The sequence below is a fragment of the Rhincodon typus genome, chromosome 1 (genome assembly GCF_021869965.1).
Source record: "Rhincodon typus isolate 14 chromosome 1, sRhiTyp1.1, whole genome shotgun sequence".
Lineage (NCBI taxonomy): Eukaryota > Metazoa > Chordata > Chondrichthyes > Orectolobiformes > Rhincodontidae > Rhincodon > Rhincodon typus.
Genome location: NC_063332.1, coordinates 127,965,678 through 127,992,992, shown reverse-complemented (window position 1 = coordinate 127,992,992; position 27,315 = coordinate 127,965,678). Strand labels below are relative to the sequence as shown.

General features: G+C 40.0%; 2 protein-coding genes across 3 annotated transcripts in view; one reads left to right on the top strand and one right to left on the bottom strand.

Moving 5' to 3' along the window:
• Positions 1 to 27,315, top strand: part of tmem131l (transmembrane 131 like) — a 316,682-nt gene that overhangs the window by 151,821 nt on the left and 137,546 nt on the right. The window lies entirely within an intron of this gene.
• The window catches only part of LOC109916662 (transmembrane protein 131-like), a 77,172-nt gene continuing 60,401 nt past the window's right edge, over positions 10,545 to 27,315 (bottom strand). The window contains exons 6-9 of one of the 2 annotated variants that reach the window (XM_048601676.1): positions 24,105 to 24,221; positions 21,298 to 21,396; positions 14,944 to 15,009; positions 10,545 to 10,622 (exon numbers count right to left, since the gene is read on the bottom strand). In XM_048601676.1, coding sequence (XP_048457633.1) covers positions 14,968 to 15,009; positions 21,298 to 21,396; positions 24,105 to 24,221 — 258 coding nt within the window. In that variant the 3' untranslated portion in view covers positions 10,545 to 10,622; positions 14,944 to 14,967. Of the gene's footprint in view, positions 10,623 to 14,943; positions 15,010 to 21,033; positions 21,147 to 21,297; positions 21,397 to 24,104; positions 24,222 to 27,315 lie in introns of those variants that run through there. The other variant, XM_048601670.1, reaches the window with a different exon arrangement.

Here is a 27,315-nt window from a genome sequence, read left to right as displayed (position 1 = left end):
TATTTTCTGCTTCTGCCACTTTCTGGCAGGACCCCATGTATTGTCCACCAATAACTTTTAAAGTCTTTTTGGGGTACCACATTCTTCGTACATTTGGAGATGACATTTAATATATGTTGTTTAGTCACTGATTTATTAACTGGTAGTTACAATTTGTTTTCTAATTTTTATCTCCATACCTTCGTGACATTCAATACGAAGGTCACAGTCAGAGTCATACAGCAACAAGTCCACGCCAACCACGTTTCTAAACTAAACTAGTCAAACCTGCCTGAGCTTGACACATAGCCCTTGAAAACTTTTCTTTTCATGAACTTATCCAAATGGCTTTTAAACATTGTAACTGTACCTACATCCACCACTTGTTCTGGCAGTTCATTTCACACACTATCTACGCGGTGTAAAAAAGCTACCCCTCATGTCCTTTTTAAACCTATCACCTTAAAAAGACACACTCTAGTTTTGAATTCACCCTCGCCAGGGAAAACCCTCTGTCATTCACCATATCTATGCCCCTCATGATTTTGTAAACCTTTATAAGGTCATCCCTCAACCTACTACGCTCCAGTGAAAGAAGTCCCAGTCTATCCAGCCAATTTTTATATCTCAAGCCTGGCAACGTCCGAGTAAATATTTTCTGAACCCTCTCCAGTTTAATAATATCCTTCCTATAACAGGGAGACCAGAACTGCACACAGTACTCCAGAAGAGGCCTCAATGTCATGTACAATCTCAACATGACATCCTAACTCCTATACTCAAATTACATTGAATTTATTCAAGGTAGAGTTAGATAGATTTTTGAAAGACAAGGGAGTCAAAGGCTATGGAGGATACAAAAAGTTGGGCTGAAACCATAACCAGATTAAATGTGATTACATTAAATGGCAGAACAGACTCAAAGAGCTGAATGGCCCAATCCAGTTCCAATGGGTGCAATCTCCCATTCTTTTGTCAAAGTATGAAGGCAGGCATGGTAGGCGGCAACTAATGAAACAAGGTAACACACTTGATCTCAGGCCATTCAGTTCAGTAAGAGGTGACAAATGAATGTGGATGAATGAACATGCCTTTACACAGGCATCCCAAGTCACCAGAAGCTGATCAATTAGAAGATGGTAATGTCTGGCTCCTTGGCAGGGATAGGGTTAGCATCGAGGTCTTCTGCTCTGGGGATTCAACAGTCAGAAGGCAAGTGACTTTTATCTGTATACTGCAGAGTGGGTGTATGAGAGAGGGGTTTTCAAGTCAAGAGTAGAAGTGTGGGCCTCCTTGACCACAATCCATGCCTCCAACTGGCAGTCCCCCATGACCTAGCAAGCAGTCACCCAGGTTTCCCTGTCAAGAAATTGACTAATGTACTTAATTGCCAAGAAGTCAAGTAATCAAGTAATCAGTAAGGTGGGGAATTGAGACCCTTCAAATGGCCAGTTCAGAAAGTCCCCAACTGACCTTCTCATCTAGAAGGTAACTGAAGTGGCAAGAATTTAGACAACACCCCCAATTATCTGGGCAGTATGGTGGCACAGTGCTTAGCACTGCTGCCTCACAGCGCCAGGGACCCGGGTTCAATTCCAGCCTTGGGCGACTGTCTGAGGAGTTTGCACATTCTCCCCATGTCTGCGTGGGTTTCCTCCGGGTGCTCCGGTTTCTTCCCACAGTCCAAAGATGTGCAGGTTAGGTGGACTGGCCATGCTAAATTGCCCATAGTGTTCAGGAAGGTGTAGATTAGGTGGGTTGTGGGGGGGGATGGGTCTGGGTGGGATTGAGGTTCAGTGTGGACTTGGTGGGCCGAAGGGCCTGTTTCCACACTGTAGGGATTCTATGATTCATCTCCTGTTCTCCCCACCTTCAGTGGAGAACATTTCATCCTGTAGCCCTATTAGAAAGGTTACACAAATACAAGTAGCTTTTATTGTTGTTGTTAATGCCTGCTTATGTGCAGGCAATGCTGCAGAGGACATTGGGCTATGGCCAAGGAAATTAGGATTTCCAAATCTGCACAGCACTGAAAAAAACAAAATGCACAGTAAAGAAATTACTGAATTAATCAATACATAAACAGTTGGATTCTTCTCAAAGTACAGCAAGTGTAAGTCAACTCTGACTAATGATTTCACACTTTAAAATGATAAGGATCTCTACAAAGATACCCAAAATCTCCTTTGTTCAGGGAGCTTGAAGGGAATGCAGTGTGACAATTCATCCTGCTCCTCAGACACACACAGGGTTAATAACAGATTGATCTTACATCCTAAGGAATCATTCAGAAAACAATGCGGTGAACCCAAAATAAACATCACTTTGCAAACAGAGATAGTAAGAACTGCAGATGCTGGAGTCAAAGATAACATGATGTGGAGCTGGAGGAACACAGCAGGCCAGGCCGCATCAGAGGAGCAGGAGAGTTGATGTTTCGGGTCAAGACCCTTCTTCAGAAATTCACTAATGTTATATGTTTTACACAATGAAATAAACGATCAAACTATAAAAATGCCTTAGGTTTCAAAGTCTAACCATATAATGCATTACAAAAATAAATAAGTGAGATTTAAACATTCCAGACCTACTCACAGTGAACTCACCTTTCTATTAGCTGCAGTGTAGGAGATGCTTTCGCTATTAAGCTGCCTTTTACTACATGTATCACTTCACCTGAACAATTTTCCATATTGTCAGGCATAACAGCTGCTGGAAAGTAAAGTGAAAATATTTTTCAACAGTATCAAAGTTTACATCCTGCATTTATACAGAACTATCAGTATGAACTCAATAAGACATAAAAAGGTTTTAATCAACACATTAAAAAACATGCCATGCCTCAAGTAGCATGTTAGAAAGTTTAGAAAACCTTTAAGGTGTGAGAGAGAGTTAGGCTTTGTCAGGGGTCTTTGGTACTAAACTAAAATTAGCCAGAATCATCCTCAGCCCCAATAAAGACTTGGAACCACATAGATCTCCTTGACTAATAAATAAATTACATTTAATCATCTCAATTAGCACCTAAGCATTAAATTACCTACCTTTGCAAACAATAGAAGCAACGTTCATCAAATTGGTCACAGATGTCTCCAACAGCTTTGGCTCAAACTCAACAGTAATTGTGCTTGCTCTTGACAGAAAATGAACATTCTGTGAAGGATTAACAAAACAATGTCAATTTAAGAGTAGTACTTGGCAGGTACTGTCAGTATAGAAAGTGGACTAATGAAAGTGATTTATCAGAATTCAATACATAGGTACAAGACAGAATCAGTAGAGTTAAACCTTTTAGAAAGTGATTTTATCATGGTTAGGACATTCAGACAGTAACAAACGCCTGATTATAGCAAAGAGAAATGAGAGCAAAACACAATTGAGCTTCTGTTTCTATAGCACATTCTTGTACAAAACTTGAAATTAAGTCTTTCTTTGCACACTAACTGGGCATTCTTGCCCAAATGGATCAATAATATGAACTACAAATTGAAGATCAGATGATATAAAATGTTAAAAGTATTTAAAAATCATACCTTAATATACAAAATATTGTTCCCCGAATGCCAGAAGTACACAGTATTTATTTGTTCACCTGTAAAAAAGGAATTTAGTAACTGCAATGGCAGTTTTAAAAAAAAACTAGTATTTTCAGAAGCATCTGAGAAACAATTAAGTTTTTTATGTTCATAGAATTATTTTTGATGTGCAGTCACTGTTAGAAAAACACCGAAAATACAAACATCTGAAATGCACCTGAAGGAATTAATGGTTAAAGCTTTCCTCAAGTCTTCATAGTAGAAGTAAGAAACGTTTACATTAATATTCACTTAAAATGACCATTGTATATATACTCTGCCAAAATTTACATTACTGAAAGGAAATCAGCCACTAATGCAGACAAAATATATTAAATGTGCACTGGGAAGGAACAGAAAACACAGGCAAGATATATAAATTTACCTGGGGTACTTTCTTTGTTAACTGGCAAATAAAGTACAAAAATGTTTTCTAATAAATAGCTCTCTACTATTTCAAATTCTTTGTAACACTCTCCCATGTTGAGAGAGACGTGGACATACAGTATAAACTTTTCATTCCTCAACAAGCAATGTTTCTGTAACAGACAAAGGATTAAATTAGTGAAAAGTAATGAGACTTCCAAATATCAAACGACAAGGATTTATTATTTACAAGATCAAACAAAAAGACCAGATCAGGAGTTAACATCACATTCAAACACACAGCTTCAATATTCAGTGGATTAGTATTATTTCAAATCAATTTAATCTTACAAATGTGAATCCTCCATGAAGAAACCTGTGATTTGGGGTTTAATAGAATTCATACAACTTACTATAACGATTTCAGACATGAGCATCAAGGTCAACGTTTGATGTAAACAGGGAACTGTTAAATATAGCATAACAGTACTAACACTCCAAAAAAAAAGTTTCTTAATTTGTATAAATTTATGCAATGCAAGCTAAGGTGTGGACATATTCTCAGTTATCCCCTTTTACCAGTTTGATATTTGCCTAACTTTGAACCCTCCTTGATATCCAAATTCATGCCCATTTACTCCATGGTAAGATTTCATGTGCCTCCACTCCAGTCTCACTTGGTTTGCATCTAGGTACCAGCTCTGCCTTGGTGAATGGCACTGGCTGCAATCTAGGCAAGTTATATTACTCTGGCAGGAGTGACGTACTAGGCTTTCACCAAGAAGAAAATCCTAAACCATAATATACCCTCAGTGTTGCAAGAGAAAGGTAATCCACTTAGGCGGACAGTGGAAGGTCAGAATTTCTCAATACATGCAATGGGTCAGAAGGGCAAAAACTTCTCATTATCAATTTTCAATACAAATAGAAATTAGAATTCAAAAACAGGAACCAGCACAGTAACAAAATAATCCTAGAAACAGCTAAATATATTTTGAGCTTGAGGTTTGGAATTTATTTCAGTAAAGTAATATCACTAGATAAACAGAAACATTCTAAAACATCATAATCATGCTGGTTAATGTATTGTTGTTTTATTAAATTCTCTTACTTTTTATTCTAAATGAATTACCAACTTCCCAAAATAGTAAAACAATGCCATAGAAACATATTAAGTATTTTTCTACTACCAAAGTAAATAACGTATACACTGGGGCAATTCTCCTAGTCATATGCATGACTAACATGTGTATTTTGGTACACAGTAAATATGCAAATACAATATTACAATCAAATGCATTGCCCTGTAGTCAGAAACAGAATATTAATGAAGCATTGGAGAATGGCAAACTTGTCAGGGCAAGTATGTTCTTAAGTGAAAAGGTGCCATAGAATCTTCCATTTCCTCCTGAATTCTATGCCTCCATTTGAAGGATATGATCTCCAGCATGACCACAGCAATGTAATGAAACATGGAGACTGTGGGAAAGAGAAGGAAGGGAGGAAGATGATGGCATAGGGGTAATTTCACTGGACCAGTATTCCAGAGACACAGGCTAATCCCCCAAGTTCGAAGCTTTGAGAACAGCAGGTGGACTTTTAAGTTCAATGAATAAACTTGGGATATAAAGTAAGACTTTGTAATAGTAACCACAAAACAAATCAATTGTTACTGAAACTCATCTGGTTCACAAATGTCCTTCAGGGATGGAAATCTGCCATCCTTACCTGCTTGGCCTACATTAGAGTCCTGACCCACAGCAACGTGAGCGACTCTTAACTGCCTTTGAAATGGCCACTCAATCCAAAGGCTATTAGGGATGGACATAAATACTGGCCTCATCAGTGTAACATCATGAAAGGACAATAAAGAAAAAATTGTCAGCCAAGATTTTCTTTATAAAAAAACCTTACCTCACGAAGCAGTGGCCTTCTTGCTTTCAGCAGCGGGAGTGGTGACAGCACAAGCCATGAAGTGAACTAATATATTCGGGCATTGGCTAGACCCGAAACACTACACGTGTAGTTTCTCCCACCCATCCTCCTCCTCTAACCGAAACAAAAGACTGTGGAGGGTCACTAAGGTAAGGATTTTTTTTCTTTATTCTTCTGGAAATCTAGAGTAGAGGGAATGGAAGCTAGGGCAGTTACATGTTCGTTTTGCAGGATATGGGAGGTAAGGGTCACTACTGGTATCCCTTCTGACTTCACTTGTGAGAAGTGCACCCAACTCCAGCTCCTCATAGACCATGTTAGGGAACTGGAGCTGGAGCTGGATAAACTCCGGGTCATTCGGGAGGCTGAGGGGGTGATAGAGAGGAGTTTTAAGGAGGTGGTCACACCCAAGGTACAGGACAAAGGTAGCTGGGTGATTGTCAGGAGGGGGAAGGGAATAGGCAGACAGTGCAGGGATCCCCTGTGGCCGTTCCCCTCAATAACAAGTATACCGTTTTGGATACTGTTGCAGGGGACGATGTACCAGGGGAAGGACATAGCAGCCAGGTCTCTGGCACTGAGCCTGGCTCTGTGGCTCAGAAGGGAAGGGGATGAGAATAGGAGAGCGATAGTGAAAGGAGATTCACTGGTTAGGGGAACAGACAGGAGATTCTGTGGTACCAAGTGAGACTCCCGGATGGTATATTGCCTCCCGGGTGCCAGGGTCAGGGATGTCTTGGATCAAGTCTACAGGATTCTTAAGGAGGAGGGTGAGCAGCCAGAAGTTGTGGTACACATCTGTACCAATGACGTAACTAGGAAAAGGGATGAGGACCTGAAAAGTGATTATAGGGAGTTAGGATGGAAGCTGAAAGCCAGGACAAGTAGAGTAGTAATCTCAGGATTACTACTCGTGCCACGGGCTAGTGAGGCTAGAAACAGAGAGAGCACAGCTGAACATGTGGCTAGAGAGCTGGTGTAGGAGGGAGGGCTTCAGGTTTGTGGATCATTGGGATACCTTCTGGGAAGGTGGGACTTGTACAGGAAGGACGGGTTGCGCCTGAACTGGAGGGGCACCAATATCCTGGACAGGAGGTTTGCTAGAGCTCTTTGGAAGGGTTTAAACTAGTTCGGCAGGGGGATGGGAACCGGAGCTACAGATCAGAGGATGGGGTAGCCAGTGTACAGACAGATACAGCAATCAGAGAGTCTATGAGGAAGGATAAGTAGTTAATAGGGCAAACTGGCAGTCAGTGCGACGGGTTGAGGTGTGTCTACTTCAATGCAAGAAGTGTCAGGAATATAGGTGACAAACTTAGAGCGAGGATCAGTACTTCAAACTACGATGCTGTGGCCATTACGGAGACTTGGATGACACAGTGGCAATAATGGTTGTTGGTTGTTCCGGGGTACAGATTTTTCACTAGAAATAGGGAGGGAGGTAAAAGGGGTGGGGGAGTGGCATTGCTAGTCAGGGATGGTATCACAGCTGCAGAAAGGGAGGTCATGGAGAAGGGTTTCTCCACTGAGTCAGTATGGGTGGAAGTCAGAAACAGGAAAGGAGCAGTCACTTTATTGGGAGTTTTCTATAGACCCCCCAGTAGCAACAGAGACACTGAGGAACAGATTGGGAGACAGATTTTGGAAAGGTGCAGAAGTAATAGGATTGTTGTCATGGGCAACTTCAACTTCCCTAATTATAGACTGTAACCTCCTAAATGCAAATAGTTTGGATGGAGCAGATTTTGTCAGGTGTGTCCAGGAAGGATTTCTGACTCAATATGTAGGTACACGGGCTAGAGGGGAAGCCATATTGGATTTGGTGCTTGGCAACGAACCATGCCAGGTGTCAGATCTCTCAGTGGGAGAGCATTTTGGTGAGTGATCACAACTCCCTGACTTTTACTATAGTCATGGAGAGGGATAGGAAGCAGACAGTATGGGAAAGTATTTAATTGGGGGAGGCGGAATTACAATGCTATTAGGCAAAAATTACGGAGCACCAACTGGGATCAGATGTCCTCAGGGAAATGCATGATAGAAATGTGGAAGTTGTTTAGGGAGCAGCTGCTACAAGTACTGAATAGGTTTGTCCCACTGAGGCAAGGAAAGGACGGTAAGGCGAAGGAACGTTGGATGACAAGACATGTTGAACACCTAGTCAAGAGGAAGAAGGAAGCTTACTTAAGGTTGAGGAAGCAAGGATCAGACAGGGCTCTACAGGTCTACAAGGTGGCCAGGAAGGAACTGAAGAATGGACTTAGGAGAGCTAGAAGGGGGTACGAGAAAACCTTGGTGGGTAGGATCAAGGAAAACCCCAAGGCTTTCTAACTTATGTGAGGAACAAGAGGATGGCCAGAGAAGGTAGTGCCAATCAGAGACAGTGGAGGGAACTTGTGTGCGGCGTCAGAGATGTTTGGGGGTGGGGGGGTAGGTGGGGGTTCCTGAAATGAATACTTTGCTTCCGGATTCACCAGTGAGAGGGACCTTGACGTTTGTGACGACAGCATGAAACAGGCAGATATGCTTGAACAGGTTGTTGTTAGGAAGGAGGATGTGCTAGAAATTTTGAAAAACATGTAGATAGATAAGTCTCCCTGGGCCAGACAGGATATATCCAAGGTTACTACAGGAAGCGAGGGAAGAGATTACTGCCCCTTTGGCCATGATCTTTGCTTCCTCACTGTTCACTGGAGTAGTGCAAGAAGATCGGAGGGTAGCAAATGTCATTCCCTTGTTCAAGAAAGGGAATAGGGATAATCCTGGAAATTACAGACCAGTCAGCCTTACTTCTGTGGTGGGCAAATTATTGGAGAGGATTCTGAGAGACAGTATTTATGATTATTTGGAAAAGCAAAGCACAGTTTGATTAGAAATAGTCAGCATGGCTTTGAGAGGGGCAGGTCATGCCTCACAAGCCTTACTGAATTCTTTGAGGATGTGACAAAACACATCGATGAAGGTAGAGCTATGGATGTGGTGTATATGGATTTTAGCAAGGCATTCAATAAGATTCCACATGGTAGGCTCATTCAGAAAGTAAGGAGGCATAGGATTCAGGGAAATTTGGCTGTCTGGATACAAAACTGGCTGTCCAATAGAAGACAGAGGGTGGTAGTAGATGGAAAGTATTCAGCCTGGAGCTTGGTGATCAGTGGTGTTCCACAGGGATCTGTTCTGGGACCTCTGCTCTTTGTGATCTTTATAAACGACTTGGATGGGGAAGTGGAAGGGTGCATTAGTAAGTTTGCCGATGACATGAAGGTTGGTGGAGTTGTAGATAGTGTGGAGGGCTGTTGTAGGTTGCAATAGGACATGGACAGGATGCAGAGCTGGGCCAAGAAGTGGCAGATGGAATTCAACCTGGAAAAGTGATTCATTTTGGAAGGTCGAATTTGAATGCAGAATACAGGGTTAATGGCAGGATTCTTGGCAGTGTGGAGGAACAGAGGGATCTTGGGGTCCACGTCCATAAATCCCTCAAAGTTGCGACCCAAGTTGATAGGGTTGTAAAGAAAGCAAATGGTGTGTTGGCTTTCATTGGCAGGGGAATTGAGTTTAAGAGCTGTGAGGTTATGCTGCAGCTCTATAAAACCCTGGTTAGACCACACTTGGAATATTGTGTTCAGTTCTGGTCACCTCATTACAGGAAAGATGTGGAAGCTTTAGAAAAGGTGCAGAGGAGATTTACCAGGATGCTGCCTGGACTGGAGGGTAGGTCTTGAGGAAAGGTTGAGGGAACTGGGGCTTTTTTCATTGGTGCGAAGGAGGATGAGAGGTAACTTGATAGAGGTTTACAAGGTGATGAGAGGCATAGATAGAGTGGATAGTCAGAGACTTTTTCCCAGGGCGGAAATGACTATTACGAGGGGGCATAATTTTGAGGTGATTTGAAGAAGATATAGGGGAGATGTCAGAGGTAGGTTCTTCACACAGTGTGGTGGGCGCGTGGAATGCGCTGCCGGCAGTGATAGTAGAGTCAAATACTTTAGAGACTTTTAAACGACTCTTGGATAGGCACATGGAGGATAGTAAAATGTAAGGTACGCAGAGTAGATTGATCTTAGTAGGATAACAGGTCGGCACAACATCGTGGGCCAAAGGCATGTTCTACGTTCTACGATAATGTGCTTAGGTGCTGAACCAAAAATATTATGACCTCAGCTAAGTGTTAAATAACACTCCACAGGATAACAGATAAGGAAAGACAGAATTTTAAAAGTAAATGGTTCAGGGACTCTTAAATGATCTTTTGCAACATGACCCATCACTTTAAATGTCCAGGATTGAATTAAACAAATCCAGTGATGAAGTTAACAAAAACCAATGAAATGCAGATGCTGGAAATCAGAAATCTTAAAATGAAATTGCTGGAAAAACTCAGTAGGTCCAGCAGCATCTGTGGAGAGAAAGCAGGATTATTATCTAAAAAAAAGAAATTACTAGACTCTGCTTTCTCCCCACAGGTTGAGCTTTTCCAGTATATTTTTTTTGTCAGTGATCAAGCTAATATAAAATATAAAGATGCAATTAAAATACAACATTAAGAGAAATTAACTGCAGAATATCAACATCGAGATCAACTTTGTTCTGTTGGTTAATTCATCTTTCCATCTATTCCAAAATCCTACAGCACAATTTATAATAAAATAAATGACACATGTACCTGGAGAGAGGGGATTTTCTTACCTGGAAATCTTTATAGCTCTGTAAAGGTAGAGCAAGTTCAAAACTTAGTTCTGAGAGCGTGCAATTTGAAGTTTTCTCCTAGGGTGTCAGAGCCGAAGAGGAAAAAAAATCTTCAATCCAAACTTAATGATAACCAATTTACATTAAATGCCGTTGACAAAGCTTATGCATTCAAATTGTGTGATTTTCTCTGAGGTAGACATTACCACACTTTCAATCTGTTGATTTCTGCCAAAGATTTATTACTCACTTATGGACGCAGGTATCGCTGGCTAGGCCAGCATTTATTTCCCGTTCCTATTATTCCAATATATTCTCGGATGGCAATAACAGAGGGCAGGAGAGTTGAGGGGTGGGGGTGGGTGGGTTAAGGTTCCAAACTGTATTCAAGGGAATACAGATTCAGGTTCTAGAGAACTTGAGTCATGGAAAAAGCCATTGCTAGATCTGGTTTCAAGAAAGGAGGTAGGTCAAGCAAAACAAATGCCAGTAAGGAATATTAAGGCAACAGTGATAATAACATCAAAAGGTTTCAATTAGTTATGGAAAAGAACAATAGTGTGTAAAAATTTTAGACTGGAGGGTAAATTTCAGCAGGATAATAAATCTGTCCCAGACAGGCCGCAATCAAATTAGCAGGCAAAATAGTAATTAAACACTGGGCATACTTTAAAGACAACGCAGTATATGTACAATCCCACGTAGGGAAAAGGTGGGACATGCAAGGCCAGAGTTCCTAAATGGTGAAATGAAGCAAGATGCAGCAGAAAAAATGAAATAGATGTGCACTTTAGATGTCATGGTGATAATACAACTGAGGCAGAATATAGGAAGTTCAGAGTTGGAAGTAAAAGAGGAAATCAGCAAGTATGCATACAGAATGGCAACTGATATAAAAGATAATCCTAAAGTGCAGATGTAGAAAGATGTGGGCATAATTCTTAATGAATATTTTATATCTGTCTTGACCAAAGAGGGTGTAATGAAGGCACTGTAGTTGAAGAAGTGTGTGATATATTGAATGTGATAAACACGGGGGAAAGAGAAAGTTTTGATGAGATTAGCATCTTGAAAGCGAATAAATCACCAGGACTGGATGAAATATACCTCAGGATGTTATGAAAAACTAGGGAGGAAATGGCAAAGATCATCACTTTCCAATCTTCAGTGGATGCATGTACGGTGCTGGAGGATTGGAGGTCTACATACATTATACCTCTGATTGAAGATTTAAGAAAAATAGTAGACCAGCAATTACAGGCCACTCCGTCTAAACTCAAACAATTCTGAAAGACAGGATAAACTGCCAATTAAAAAGGCATAAAATAATCAAACACAGTCAGCACAGATTTGTTAAGGGAAGTTCACATCTAACTAACTGCACTAATTTTTTTGAGGCAGTAATAAGTGGGATTGAGGAGGGCCCTGCACTCAACACAGCCTACATGGATTTTAGCAAGGCTTTTGACAAATTTCTGCATATCAGATGTTTAAAGACATAAAAATCCATAGGATCCAGGGGAGTGTAGCAAGCTCGATACAACATTGGCTCAGTGGCAGGAAACAAAGGAATAATCATGAGACAAAGAGAAAACAGTGTTAACGTTAGGAGTCCAGTGAGCTTTCTTCAGAACTGGGGGCGGCACGGCGGCACAGTGGTTAGCACTGCTGCCTCACAGCGCCAGGGACCCGGGTTCGATTCCAGCCTCGGGCGACCGTCTGTGAGGAGTCTGCACATTCTCTCCGTGTCTGCGTGGGTTTCCTCCGGGTGCTCCGGTTTCCTCCCACAGTCCAAAGATGTGCAGGTTACGTGGATTGGCATGCTAAATTGCCCAGAGTGTTCAGGGAGGTGTAGATTAAGTGGGTTATAGGGGGATGGGTCTGGGTGGGATGCTCTGAGGTTTGGTGTGGACTTGTTGGGCCGAAGGACCTGTTTCCACACTGTAGGGATTCTATGAACTGGACAATAATTGCTGCCAAACCTGCTGAGCTTTTTCAGCAATTTCTGTTTTTGTTGTTAATAATTATTGACAGTTGTTTTTGTTTCCAAAAGAGTCCTACAGGGCTCAGTACAAGATTGTCTGCTTTGTGGGGTATGTGTTATTGCTTTGGACTTAAAATGCAGGGGACATTATCAAGAAGTCTGCAGCCGACACAAACGTGGGTTATGTGATTGAAAGTCAAGAGGGAAGCTGCAGAAAGCAACAAGGCATCAATGGACTGGGTAGGTGGTCAGTGAAGTGGCAAATAGAATACAAACCAGAGAAATTGTGGGGTGTTGCATTTGGAAGATCAAACAAGGCAAAAGGAACACATAATAAATAGTTAGATACTGAGAGGTGTAGACGAAGTGAGGGACCTTGGGCTGCACATCCACAGATACTCGAAGGTAGCAGGGCAGGTTGATAAAGTGGTTAAGGTAGCATATGGAACACTTCCCTTTATCAGCCAAGTCACAGAATACAACAGAGCAGGACTTAAGTTGAAGTTACATAAAATATTTACTGGACCACAACTTGAATATTGCTGGCAGTTTTAGTCATCTCATTAAAGACACAATCGCACTTTAGAGAGGGTGCAGAGGAGATTTACAAGGATGTCACCAGGACTGCAAAATTGATAGGCCGGCGTTGCTTTCCTTCTAACAAAGAAAACTGAGGCGAGATTTGATTCTGTTCAAAGTTGAGGCAGGCTGGGATATTGTGCATGGAAAAGACCTATTTCCCTTAATGGAAGGGTCAGCACCGAAGGCAAAAATATGAACTAGAAGGGGCTGAATACTTGCACTGGTAGGTAGGAAAATCTAAATTTTTGTTTTGCACAAATCACATTTTGTTTCTAATTGACATTTAATTGAAATGTTTAAACTCTGCAGCTCCCAGCCTTAAGTAAGGTAAACAAGGTCTTCAAAGAGCAGTTGGGATTAATAAAGCAGCAGCTGAAACCAGATCCTCATTACTTGCGTCAACTAGACTTATTCTCTTAGTAGCACATTAAAACTGACCATCTTGGTGCGACTTTGCACTTACATGACTTAGAGCGGAGTGTTAGAGTTGGATGGTTGAGTGAGTGAGGGAAGAAAGGAAAGAGGTTTTCTTTTATTTTTCTCCAAACCTTTTCAGCCTCAAGCATTGATTCTTATGCTGCAACAGGAAAATAAGCTAGATATTTGCTGAGTATTTATTAAGTGATTAAGGTTTAATCTGTTTCTAAGGATCAAATAGCATAACTGGTGGCAAGGCTAAGAAATTATATAACAGAACAAAAATAAATCATAGTTCCTGAAAAACATATTAAAGATGGCAGTACAGGTGATGTATCACAGTTGCAGCATGTGGGAGTTCCTGGATGACAGTTTGGTCCAGAAATAACACATCTGCAGCAAGTGTTGAAACTCAAGTAGCTTTGGTTCACAGTTTGAGTTGGAGGCTGACATACACAGACTTCAACACATCGTGGAGGGGGCAAGAGCTACCTGGATTCTTTGTACTAGGACGCAGTCACACCTCTTACAGTTTGGTTGTTAAATATGGTCAGTGTTCAGGTGCTCAATGGCACACAGGCAGGAAAACGAAAGGTGGCGCTGCATAGTTGGTAAGAGGAGCTAGGCATCAAATCAAAAGGCAAATCTCTGGATTATAATTTAAGGCACATGCAAATTGGCATGATGCAAATCAGATTAGAAAGATGAATGCATGGCTCAAAGACTGGTGTGGGACGTGGGTTCCAGGTCGTGGGGCATTGGCACAAATACTGGGAAAAACAGGAACTTACAAATGGGCCGCTGTCCATTTGAATTGCGTTGGGGCTGCATTTTTGCAACTCTAACTCTCAGAAAGTAGAGAGGATATTAAACTAAATAGCAGGGGCAAGGGATCAAGTTTAGGAAGATGTAGTAAATCAAAGAATAAAGTCAAGGCAAGAAAGAGAAAGGATTTAATATAGAAAATGAAATACTGTGACAGGAAGAAATAGTAAAAGAAAAACAAATTGGAGAGTTAACCAACTCATAAGATTAGAATTAAGATAAAAGGATAAAACTAGAGGCTTTGTATCTGAATGCACATAGCATTCAAAACAGAAACTGACAGTGTAAGTGGAAATGAACGAGTACGATCTGGTAACCATTACAGAGACACGGCTGAAGGATGACATGAATTAGGACCTGAATCTTCAAGGGTACAGGACATTTAGGAAGAATAGGAAACTAGGAAAGGGTGAAGAAGTAGTTCAGTTAGTTAATGATGGTATTAGCACAATAGAGAAGGATGGCCTAAGCTCAGGAATGTAGGATATGAAAACAGGTTAGGTAGAAATTAAAAAATTATAAAAGGAAAGGGGTATTTTATGGGGGTGGTATACAGCATTTCCGCCACCAACCCTTTAACAATATGCTTACCCTGTCCTGTAGCCAAAGAGTTTCTTAGAACATCATGTTCTGAAGGTGACCAGACAGCAGGCTACACTAGATTTGCACAATGAGAGAAAATAAACAATTTCACAGTGAAGGCACCCCTAGGCAGCAGCGGACAGTGTGATTGAATTTTACATTCAGTCTGAGGAATAGTGATGGGCCCAAGACTATTTTATAGAATTTAAGAAAGGCGAATTATGAAGGCATTTGTGGTTAACTGGAAAGGTTATAGAAAATATCAAAATAAAAGAAACAGTATACCATTGTGCAAAGAGTGTCTGCAGGTCAGAAGATTAGATATCGTCACAGAATCCCTACAGTGTGGAAGGAGGCCATTCAGCCCATTGAATCCACACCGACCTTCCGATAAGCATCCCACCCAGATCCACCTCCCCATTCTATACCAGTACCCCACATTTACTATGGCTAATTCACCTAGCCTACTCATCCCAGGACACTATGGGGCAATTTAGCATGGCCAATCCACCTAACCTGCATATCTTTGGACTGTGGGAGAAAACATGCAAACTCGACACAGCCAGTTACCAGTGGGCGGAATCAAATCTGGGTCCCTGGTTCTGTGAGGTAGCAGTGCCAACCACTGAGCCACCGTCCCACCGTCCCATTTTAATAATATATTCAAAAAAACAGCCAAAATACTAATAAGGGAACCATTACAGTGAGAAGGCTAGGCAGAAATACACATACAGGTAGTAAGAGTTTTTATAAATATTTAAATAATAAGTTAATAAAATGAGCATTGCTACAGAAAGTGAGACTGAAGAATTAATAATGGAAAATAAGGAAATGACAGATGGATTGAAGTGGTATTCTGCATCAGTCTTCATTCTAGACAATATAAGTAACATCCTAGATACAGCAATAAATCGAGAAATAGAAGGGAGGGAAGAACTCAGGAAAATTGCAATCAGAGAAGCAGTACCTAATAATTTGTTGGAACTGTGAGCTGACAAGTACCCAGGTCCTGATGGATCTCATCCTAGGATCTTGAAAGAAGTGACGTGTGACATATTTGATACATTGATTTTAATTTTCCAAAAATCCCTCGATTCAGGGATGGTCCCAATGCATCAGAAGCTAGCAATTACAACTCCTTTGTTCAAAAAGGAAGACAGAAAGCAGGAAACTACAGGCCAATTAGCTTTATTTCTATCAGATGGAAACTGCTAAAGAAGTTATGCTGAGACACTTTCATAATTTCAAGGCTGTCAGGCAGAGTCAATATGGTTCTGTGAAAAGGATATCATGTTTAGCTAACATTGGAGTTCTTGAGGTGGTAGTACTTGCCTTCTGGGAAGCTAAGTGCAAGGGGAACAGTGGACGCAATACACTTACCTTCTGGAAAGCTATCTGATAAGGTGCTACATCAAAGGTTATTGCGGAAGATAAAAGCTCACAGTGTAATAGATGGCATATTGTTGTGGAAAGAAGATTAAAATAGTTAAAACGAAGCAGAGAATAGACATCGCAATAGCTCTTTTTTTAGGTTGGCGAGATTTAACAAGTGGTGCGTACCGGGATCATTGCTGGGAGTTCAATGATTTACAATTTAAATAAATGACTTGGATGAAGGAGCAGAAGGAATAGTTGCCAAATTTGCTGATGACACAAAGATTGGTACGAAAATAAGCTGTGAAGAGGACAGAAGGCAGCTACAAAAAAAAAATATGATTAGATAGGTTGATTGAGTGGGCAAAAATGTGGCAAATAGAGGTGTAATGTAGGAAAATATGAAACTATGCATTTTGGCAGATAAAATTTGAAAAAGCATATTATCTAAATGGTGCGAGATTGCAGAGCTCTGAAATGCAGAGAAAACGGGTGTTCTCATGAATCATAAGAGATTAGAATGTAGACAGCAGTATATAAGGAAAGCTAATAAATTGTTGTCATTTATCGCAAAGGGGAATTGAATACCAAGTAGGGAGATTGCGCTTCATTTATACAGGGACGCTGTCAAACTCAATCTGGAGTACTATGCACAGTACTAGTCACCCTATTTAAGGGAGGATGCAGGTGCATTGGAGGCAGTTCAGAGACAGTTTAGCAGACAAGCTGGAATGAAACAGCTGATTTAGGAAGAAAGATTGGACAGGGTAGGCTTGTATTCACTGAAGTTCAGAAGAGTAAGAGATGTCTTAATTGAAACGTAAGATGTGGAGGCATCTTGATAGGGTGGATTTGGAAAAGATATTTCCTGTTGCGGGAGAATACAGAGCCAGGGTTGTTGTTTAAAAATCTGTCATTGGGCAAGCGTAGGCACAACAGGCAGTGTGGTCTCCTCCTGTGCTGAAATGTCAGGAGAATGGCACAATAAGAATTGCTTCTTTAAAAGGCCAGTAGAGACGCGATTACTTGAATAGTCTTCATTTGTGCTGCAACATGTTAAGGTTGGCTGAATAGGGACCAAAAGATTGACACGTGGGCAGAGGATATAGCTGAGGTGCGAAGTGAGTACTTTGCAACTTGCTTTAAAATAGAAGATGATTCTGCTGTAGCCAGAGAAAGTGGTGGCAACTGAGGCACTGCATGAGCCAAAAGTTAACAGGAGAGATATTTGAAAGGCTGGTGGTATGTAAAGTCAGTCACCTGGACCAATTGGAATTTATCCAAGGATGCTGAGGGAATTAAGGGAGGAAACTGTGGAGGCATTTGCCATGATCTGATGTCAGAGGACAGGACAATTGCAAATTTTGCACTCGTTCAAAATGGGTGTAAAGATAAAGCCATCAATCTACAGGGCAGTGAGTTTAACCTTGGTCAAAGGAAATTTTCGCAAGATGATAATCTGGGTAATAAATGGTTGTTTGAATGAAAGTGGATTAATTCAGGAAAGCCAGAGATTTGTTGGAAGCAAGTAACATTTAATTAATCTCAAGTTTTAATAAAGTAACACATAGTTGATGAGCTAACACACATGCCAGGGTTTCACAGCCATCAATCCTAGGACCAATGCTTTTCCTTATTCTATATTAATAGTCTAGGTTTAGGTGCACTGGTCATAATTTCAGATTGGAGATGCCAAAATTTGTAAATGTTGTGAACTGCAAAGAGAGGTGATAAACCTCAAAAGAAAGCAGATAGGCTGGTGGAATGGCCAGAATTAGACAGAAGAAAATTAATGCAGAGAAGTGTGAAATTCTTTTTAATTTTTTCCGCAGGATGTGGACACTACGGCTAGACCAGCTTGTTGACGTCCATCCTTAATTGGCCTTAAGATAGTTAATCACCTTCTTGAACCATGACAGTTCATGAAGTGTGGACACACCCTGTGTGTTGTTAGGTGGGAAAGTAGTACAATTCAATTTAAAGAATGAGGACAGACAAGATAAAACAGGCTAAAGGGTCTTGTGGCACAGGGGTAGCATTCCTACCTCTGGTCCTGAAGGTCTATGTAGAGTCCAACCTGTTCCAGGAGGTGCGTCATAAGAAATCTGAACAGGTTGATTCAAAATACCTATAAACAGGGTAGAATTCTAAATGAGGTACAGGAACAAAAGGATTTGGGTGCGTGTGTAAATGGCAGAGCAGGTTGAATAAAATGGTTTAAAAGACTCCAGATTCTGGCCTTTACAAATAAGAGCACAAAAGATAAAAGCAAGAAAGTTCTGATGAATCTTCATAAAACTCTGGTTCAGTCTCAATTGGAATATTGTGTCCCAATTCTGTGCACCGTCTTTGTGAAGGCATCTTTCAGGTACTGTTGCAGGGAGGTTGCAGAAAAGATTTAGAAGAATGGTTCCATGGATAATTACATGAATAGGTTGAAGAGGCTGTGAAGATGGAGAGAAAATTTGATATGCATGTTCAAAATCATGCAGGTTCTAGATCACTGTTGGAGACAAAGCATTCACGTTGGTTTAAGAGTTAAGAACTAGAGGACACTGATATAATGAGATTGGCAAGAAAGGCAACAGTATGCAAGGACAAACATTTTCACAAAAAATGTCTTCGACTGTAAATTGTCTGGTGCATGGTTGCTGTCAGCATAGGCATAATGAGATAGACTCCAACCAGGTAAGGAGCATGGGACTGTTGGTGAAAGGAGAGGTGTGGTTGGGTTATTTGATTATGTAGAATCTGCTCAGTATTTTCAAAATTTTCTGATTCTGTTTGAGACTTACTTGTACCTGGCAGCTCAGACACACCAAGATTTTATCATTGCTACTTTAGAATAATTTCAAACTGTCACTGGAGAAATCAGCAATATCATAATCCTGCTCAGCAAGACATTCCTTTTTTTAAAATTTGTGACAGTCGTTTATTCCATTTTCAATTTCTACCTGATTTGTTATTATATATTTAAGTAAAGATTCCAATATGCAATACAATACAGCACAGGAACAGGTCCTTCAGCCCACCAAGCCTGGGCCAATTCCTAATCCTTATTTAAACCCACTACTTATGGCCCACGCGTAGTATCTAACCCTCTATTTGCTTCACGTTCATGACACACCTTAAATGTTGCTAACATGCCCGTTTCCATCACCTCCACTGGCAGTGCATTCCAGGCAGTCACCACCCTGTGATAAATTTTCCCCGCACTTCTCCTTTAAGCTTTCAGCCCCTCATTGAACTTGCGCCCTCTTGTAGTTGACCTTTCCACCCTGGGGGAAAAAATAATCTGACTATCCACCCTATATATGCCTCAACTTTTTTTAGACCTCTATTGGGTCACTCCTCAGACTCTTTCCAGTGAAAACAATCCAGGTTTATCCAACCTCTCCTCATAACTAAAACCATCCAGACCAGGCAACATCCTGGTAAACCTTCTCTGCACCCTCTCCAAAGTACCTATGTCCATGCCCTTCTGGTAGTGTGGCACCTAAAATTGCACACAATATTCCAAATGTGGCCTAACTAAAGTTTTGTACAGCTATAACACAACTTGCCAACTTTTACATTTCATGCCCTGGCTGATGAAGGCAAGCATGCTGTATGCCTTCTTGACAACATTATCCATCTGTGTTGCCACTTTCAGGGATCTGTGGACCTGTGTGCCCAGATCCCTCCAAGTCAATGCTCCAAAGGGTTCAGCCATTTATTGCGTAATTCATACCTGAATTTGATCTCCCAAAATGCATTCTCTCGCATTTGTTCAGATTAAACTCCATCTGCCCTTTCTCTGCCCAAACCCTTTGGCAATCCTCCTCACTATCTGCAACTCCACCAATTTTGGTCTTGCAGAGTGCCAAAATGAACACGACAGGCCAAAGGCCTCCTCTATGGATGCAACTATTCTATGATTCTTTAACATTGACTATCAGATTCTGAAAGTTTTAAACTAAAATTATTTTTCCTGCAGCATTAATTTTTGTCACAAAAGCATAATTTTACCATTGCAACTCTACTTCCCCGATAATTTTTCTGCTGTGTTGGAACAAAATGCTCAGATGAAATCCCAATTATATTCTAGGAAGAGATGAGGGGATTGAGTTTACATGGGGACAAAACAAACAGATGCAATTAACACCAAGATCATGACATCCAGACCACTATTAGATTTGCATTTAAAGATTTGTGGTAGGCTCAGAGATAACTTCCATTCCCATCCTCATCTCAGAAATTTTTGATAATTTGAACATAAACAATATGAAGCAAACCATTCCAATGCTTAAACAATGATTTTCCTGTCTGTATTGATGAGAGAAGCATCTACTGTATAGTCTAGTGAGGACATCAATAACTATCAATGTTATATGTACATTACACACCTATACCACAAAGGGAGATTAGACTCTAGGACATTTACAATAAATGGGAGATGTCCACCCATCTTCTCCAGAGATTGTTTTTAGAAATTTAAAATGTTTTTTCTGACAGAAAGCAAATGATCATTGTCTCAAACTAGAATGAAATACCCTCCCCTTTATTCAATAATTCAAAGTGAGATTAAGACCATGTAAATAGCTTTCCTCTTTCCTTCCCTTCTTGTATATTGGCTATTTCTGTAACTAGCAGTTCAATGTATTAAGTAAACTAACTAGCAAGCAATAATCTTTAACAGCCATCCAATTACCAGATTTCCAGCTCTAGCTCACGGTGCTGCTGGGTTGATTTCTGTACAACTTTGATCAAACGTATCAAATTGGAAAGAGATCATCTTGACTAAGCAAGTTCAGAGCCACTTCATCTCCAATCAACAAAGAGGAAAGATACTGATTCCACTGGAAGGCACAGTAGTAATTTAAATACAAGACAAAGAATTCTGGCATTGAATAAACAACAAGATATACAGCTAATGATTTATCCTAATGTTTTTGACTTAGTTTGTATAAAATTATTCAATCTTGACAGTTTTTGTATATGTGCACCAACCTGAATATTTTGAATGTGTGGAAAAAAGATGAGTTTGTCATCTGAGTAATGTTGATTGTCCACTACCAGCTCAGGATTGCGAACTCCAACACCAATCATCTTTTTTTAATTAAAAGGAAATGAAAAAGGGACAATTCAGCATTCAGTAAATATCAATATAATTGTACAATTGATTTCCCTTCATTCAGCAGATTCTACTTAAGATATTATGCATTGCAACTGTTTGAAAAGAATAAATTTGCTTCAAGACTTCTAACTTCTGTAAACATATTTATTTATTAAACTTTAAAAAAAATCAATGAGAGATCAACTTAAACAATTAAAGTAATTAAATTTTCCAGTGGAAAAGTCTGCCTATTCAATAATTTAAAATGAGTTTGAGGTCACATAGATAGCTTTTCTCTTTCCGTCCCTTTTTGCACATTGACTATTGAGGTTTGCAGAGATTTGATGTATTACTAAATGAGCTAACCTTGTCCCTACCACAAACAGCCCTCTCCCCCAAACTCCAAAGGCACCAACTCATGCAGGACAGAAGAATTCCTCCAATAGTAATGTGATCACTTTACACAGCCAACACTGGCACCTCCACACCATCACAGCACTTTAGATGGTAAATCAATATTCCTCAAGGGAGTAGCAGAGTTTCATCTGCCTCACAACATCAGTTAAATCCATTTGTCCAAATCAAAAATTAAATAATCAAATGCTTGCAGCACAGATGAAGCCAGTGGCCCACTGTATCTGCAGCAGCTTTCTGCAAGAGCAATTTACCAAGCCCCATGCCCTTTTTATGGAGCCACGCAATTCTCTCTTCAGAAATTTTCCCAATTCCCTGTTGAAAGTCACAATTCAATGTCTCAAACCATTCTCTCAGGCAACTCATTCTAGATCCTAACAACCTGCTGCACATAAATATTTCTCATGCTGCCTTTGGTACTTCAGCCAATTACTTTAAATCTGTCTCTTCTGGTTCTTGGCCCATCCTTTGTTAGGAAAGATATCTAGATATTCTGTCCAGAGCCCTAATGATTTTGCACACCTTCTATCAAATCTCCTCTCAATCTTTTCTAAAGAAAATAGCCCAGCTTCTTCATTCTACGCATGTAGCTCATGTCCCTTATCTTGGCACAATTTTAATAAATCTTTTTTGCACTGTCTCTAAAGTCTTCAATGGCTTCCTAAAGCTTCTCTTTGTTCATCCTTTCACGATTTATACTACATCACAGTTCTCTGCATTAACTATCATCTCTCACGTGTCTGCCCATTTTGCCAGACCGTTTAGGAACCTTTAGGAGCTACCACCATCCTCCTTACATTTCACAAAATTTTCAAATTTGTCATCTGCAAATTTTGAGAAGTGTTTACCCAAGTTGTAGTTCTGGTATCATCTGGGAAATACGATTGTATACTTCCTCCATTCACCAAGTCATCTTTGTATCCATACTGCCACTGTCACTCATATTTCATGGGCTTCAATTTTGTTAGTAAATCTGTTATGTGGCACTTTAATAAAAATGCTTTTGAAAGCCCATACAGATCAAACTAACTTCATTACCCTCATCAACCATCCGTTACCCTCAAAGATCTCAATCAAGCTGGTTAACAGGAATTTTCTTTAGCATATCTGTGCTGGCTTTCTTTGATGAACAATCTCAGACCATTTAGGCCTGAGACGAAAAAGAATTCCTTCACTCAAGGTGCCAACTCATGGGAACCCTCTAGCCAAAAAGGTTGTGGAAGCTCAGTCATTAAGTTCAAGAAGGTATCAGCAGATATCTGCTTAATGAGGACATTAAGGATTATGGGGACAGCACAAGAAAAATCGGCCACAATGGAGAACAACAAAGCAGCAGGTCCCACGGTTGAATACACTGTTCCAAGTGCCTGCTCATTTTGGCCTTGATTATCATATAGAAAAAAGGTTAAATTTGAATTCAATACAATAAATTTGGAATAAAAAGCTCTTTTAATGGGAACCTGTAACCACTATCAACTGTCATAAAAACCCATATGGTTCAGTAATGGCTTTTAGGAAAAAAGAATGTCATCCTTACTTGGTCTGGCTTAAGAGAGACTCCAGAAATACAGCAGTGTTTATGGCTCAACTGCATCTGAGCAATCTATGCTGACCTAGCCAACAAAACGCATATCCTATGAACAAACTTAAAAAATAATTTCCAATAATTTTTCCAACAGAGGTCAAAAGACACTGGCCTATGTTTGCCCGGCTAATCCTTAAATTTAAGGGAAATTAGAAGATTATGGCCAACGCCGCCTCAATTTTCATCCTTCTGTCTTCAGCATCTTTGGATATGTCCCGCTCAGACCTTGTGACTAAGGAAAGTACAGTCATCCTTTTTAATGCCCCCCCCCGCACCCCATCAATTTTTAATCCCTTCAGTTTCTTAACTACCTACTCCTTCACTGCTACTTTAGCAGTATCATCTTTCAAGGAATAGTCAAATGCGCAATGTGAATGTTGTACCTCAGCCACGCACGCTGCCTCAAAAGCATAAAGTCTGAACGAACAGATTTGGCCAACAACTGTCAAGCAGCATAAAATCTAAACGTCATTTACCAACAGACTTGTGCATAACTTTCATTGTGAAAACAAGTGAAGTAAACCAATTGATCATTTTTTATTTCAATACCTCTTTACAAAAGGAAACTTTAAACAGCAGTACAAGTTGTTGCATAATTAATGCTGTATCATGAAGCTGTGTAATACAGTAGCTACATCTAGATCTCGTGTGCACAAGGGAATTTTCAGAAAGAGTGCTTTAGAATTAAGTCCATTTACCAACCTGATATGAAAGAGTCCCATGGGTAGAGGTGTTTATAAATAAAGAATTTTGTACAGTTCCTTCTTCAGTGGGCAGAAAGACAACTCTTAGAATAATATTTCCTCCTGCTGGAATTATCTGGAGCATAGAAAATACGAAATGTTAAAAATTCTCATGACAATAATTACAGTCTGCATATATATTGTTTGTCTCCTTGTCATAATAACACTTGATTTATAGATTAAATGCTGTTAGCGTAGCTGCATCATACCAGCAATTACTTAAAAATTACCAATGCAACAAATTGAAAGACCCCTATTTCACCAACATTTTGTATTATTAGATACAATTTATATTTATATTTGCTCCAAACAATCTTCACCCTGAGCTGACAATAGTAGACACCTTGAGGAAGAGATTTTCCCAAAGCTTTTACAAGGACAATTCAATTTATCTTCCAACACAGGAGCTGCTCAAATGTTGCATATTTCCGAATATTTGTTTAGGAGCACAAACACAGCATGGTGCATGTGAGGAAGAACTTATTTATAATGCAAGTGATGGTGACCTGAAACTCACTGCCCATGAAAATGATGGATGGAGAAACAATAATTTCATTTCAAAACAAGCCTGGATAAATACTTTTAAGTACATAAACTTGGGTGGCTACAGGACCCAAGTGAGGGAGTGATTCTGACTTCCTCCATCGGGCTGTCATGGGCTTGATGGGCCAAATGCCCCCTTTCTTGTTGTAAATTACTCTATCACCTTTCATCAAGGAGTTGTAGAAAGTAAGGTGAACCAAAGAGGTTGCATACAATGGATGTCACTAACGCAATTGAAAACCAGGTTGAATACGGAAGGTCCAAAAGGAAAGTGGGAAAATACAATTAAGACATCTAAAGAGTGTGCATGAGTTTAAAAAAAACCTTAAGTTTTGAAGAGTACTGGTGACTACCGGTGCGTTTGTTTTATGAAGAGAAACTGGCAGCCAACATAAAGTGAATCCTGACATCTTCTTTACATAAATGATAAAAGTAGCTGCAGAGTGGGGGAGCTTGATATATATGAGAATACATATGCATGGAGGTAGGGAATATGACTAGACACTTAACTGAGTACTTCACATTTATTTTTGCCAAGGAATTAGAAGTTGCCAAAATCAATTCTGTATTTAAGACATTGGATAGGTTAAAAATTGAAAGCGAGTGTATTTGATAGGGTGACTGTATTTAAAATAGGCATGTCACTCAGTCAGGTAGACAGGAGATACAGAGAAGACACCAAGGGAAGTAAGGGTACACATTGAAGATGCACTGATAATTTATCAACTCTGGTTGAGACTTCCCCAAAAATGTCGAAGTTAGTCAGACATGATTTCCTTTCATGAAGCCATGCTGGCTGTCCGTGATTAGATTATCACTTTCCGAACATTCTGCCATTACTTCCTTAATAATTGACCCCAATATATTTTCTGCATTGGATGCAAGCCTAATCGGCCTATAGTTACTCACTTTTTGCCTCCTTCCCTTTTTCAATAGGGGTGTCACTTTGGCATTTTCCAAACCACTGGAACACCTCCAGAATCCAAGGATTTTTGGAAAATCTATGTACTAGCATCTGCTGTCTCTGTAGCTACCTCTTTTAGGATCCTAGATGCAAGCCATCAGTGCCAGAGGACTCACCTACCTTTAGCCCCATCTGTTTGTCCAATACTGTTTTCGTAGTGATGGTACTCATTTCCTGTCCCATATTCTTTAGTATGAAAGGGATACTCAAAGTATCTTCCACGAGAAAGATGGATGTAAAATATCTGTTTAGCTCCTCTGCTATTTTCCTTGCTCCCCATAACTATCTCTCCAGATACATTTTCCAAAGGGCCCATGTTCACTTTGACTTCTCTTCCTTTTTATATGTTCAAAGAAGCTCTTGTCATTTTTCATATTCCTCATTAGTTTGCCCTCACAGTTTATTTTCTTGGGTTTTATTATCTTTAGTCCTCCTTTGTTGGATTCTTAATTGATCCCAATTTTCAAGGCAATCACTGACTTTTGCCTCCCTAAATACTTTTGCTTTCAATTTAAAACTCTCCTTAACCTTCTTGGTTAGGCATGGTTGGTTTATCCTTCTCAGAATCTTTCCTCCTTACTGGGATATATATTTGCCGAGAGTCATGAATTACCTTACATGTCTGCCACTGCATGCTTACTGTCATTCCTGCAAATCTATCCGCCTAGTTCACCTTGGCTAACTCTATCCTCACATTTAATTCTAATTCTTTAAGTTAAACTAAGTTGTTTCTGACCCACGTTTCTCACTCGAGCTGAATATTAAATTCTATCGTGTTATGATCCCTAATTCCCGAAGGATCTTTTAATATGAATTAATTTATTAAACCTGCCACATTACCTATTACCAGATCCAAGATAGCCTGCTTTCTAGTTAGTTTCCTAGAGCAATGTGTCATGGAGCCATCACTAATGCACTCAATGAATATTGTCATAGTTACACTTTCCAAATTGACTAACTCAATCAACAAGATTAAAGTCGCCCATAATTCTTGCTGGATTCTTCTTACATGTTATTTATTGATTTTTAGCCTTTCCCACAGATTGGTTACTGTTTGGGAATCCTACCAATGTCTTCTTTCCCTTGTTGTTTTTTGCCATGGCCCAAATCCAAGCCAAGATCACTCGTCACAACTGTCCTCCTTTAATTTCTTATTTTACAGTGCTACTCTACCCACTTTTCCATCTCTCCCATCGCTCCAAAAGGTCAAATATCTCTGAACGTTAAGCTCCCAGTTTTCATCTCCTTATAACCATGTTTCTCTAATGGCTAGGAGATCATATTCATTTACACTGATTTGTACCATCAGTTCATCATGATTCCTAATGTTTTGTGTCTTAAGATACAGAGCCTTTAAGTTTGTTCTATTGTTGAATTTCCCTACATATTTATAATTCATTGGTGCAATATGGTATTCAAACATTGTTACCAGGAAATAAACAAAAGGCACAAATCAGTCCCATCAGTAACCTACAATCCTATTTTCTCCTTTACCTTTGATTTTCTAATTTACTATGCAACTGAACCTGCTCCACCTCCCCCAACTATTTAGTTTAAAGTTCTATCTACAGCTAGGGTATTCGCTAAGTCTCTAAACCAGCATGATTCACAATCCTAGACAACAAGGTGCAGGGCTGGATGAACACAGCAGGCCAAGCAGCAT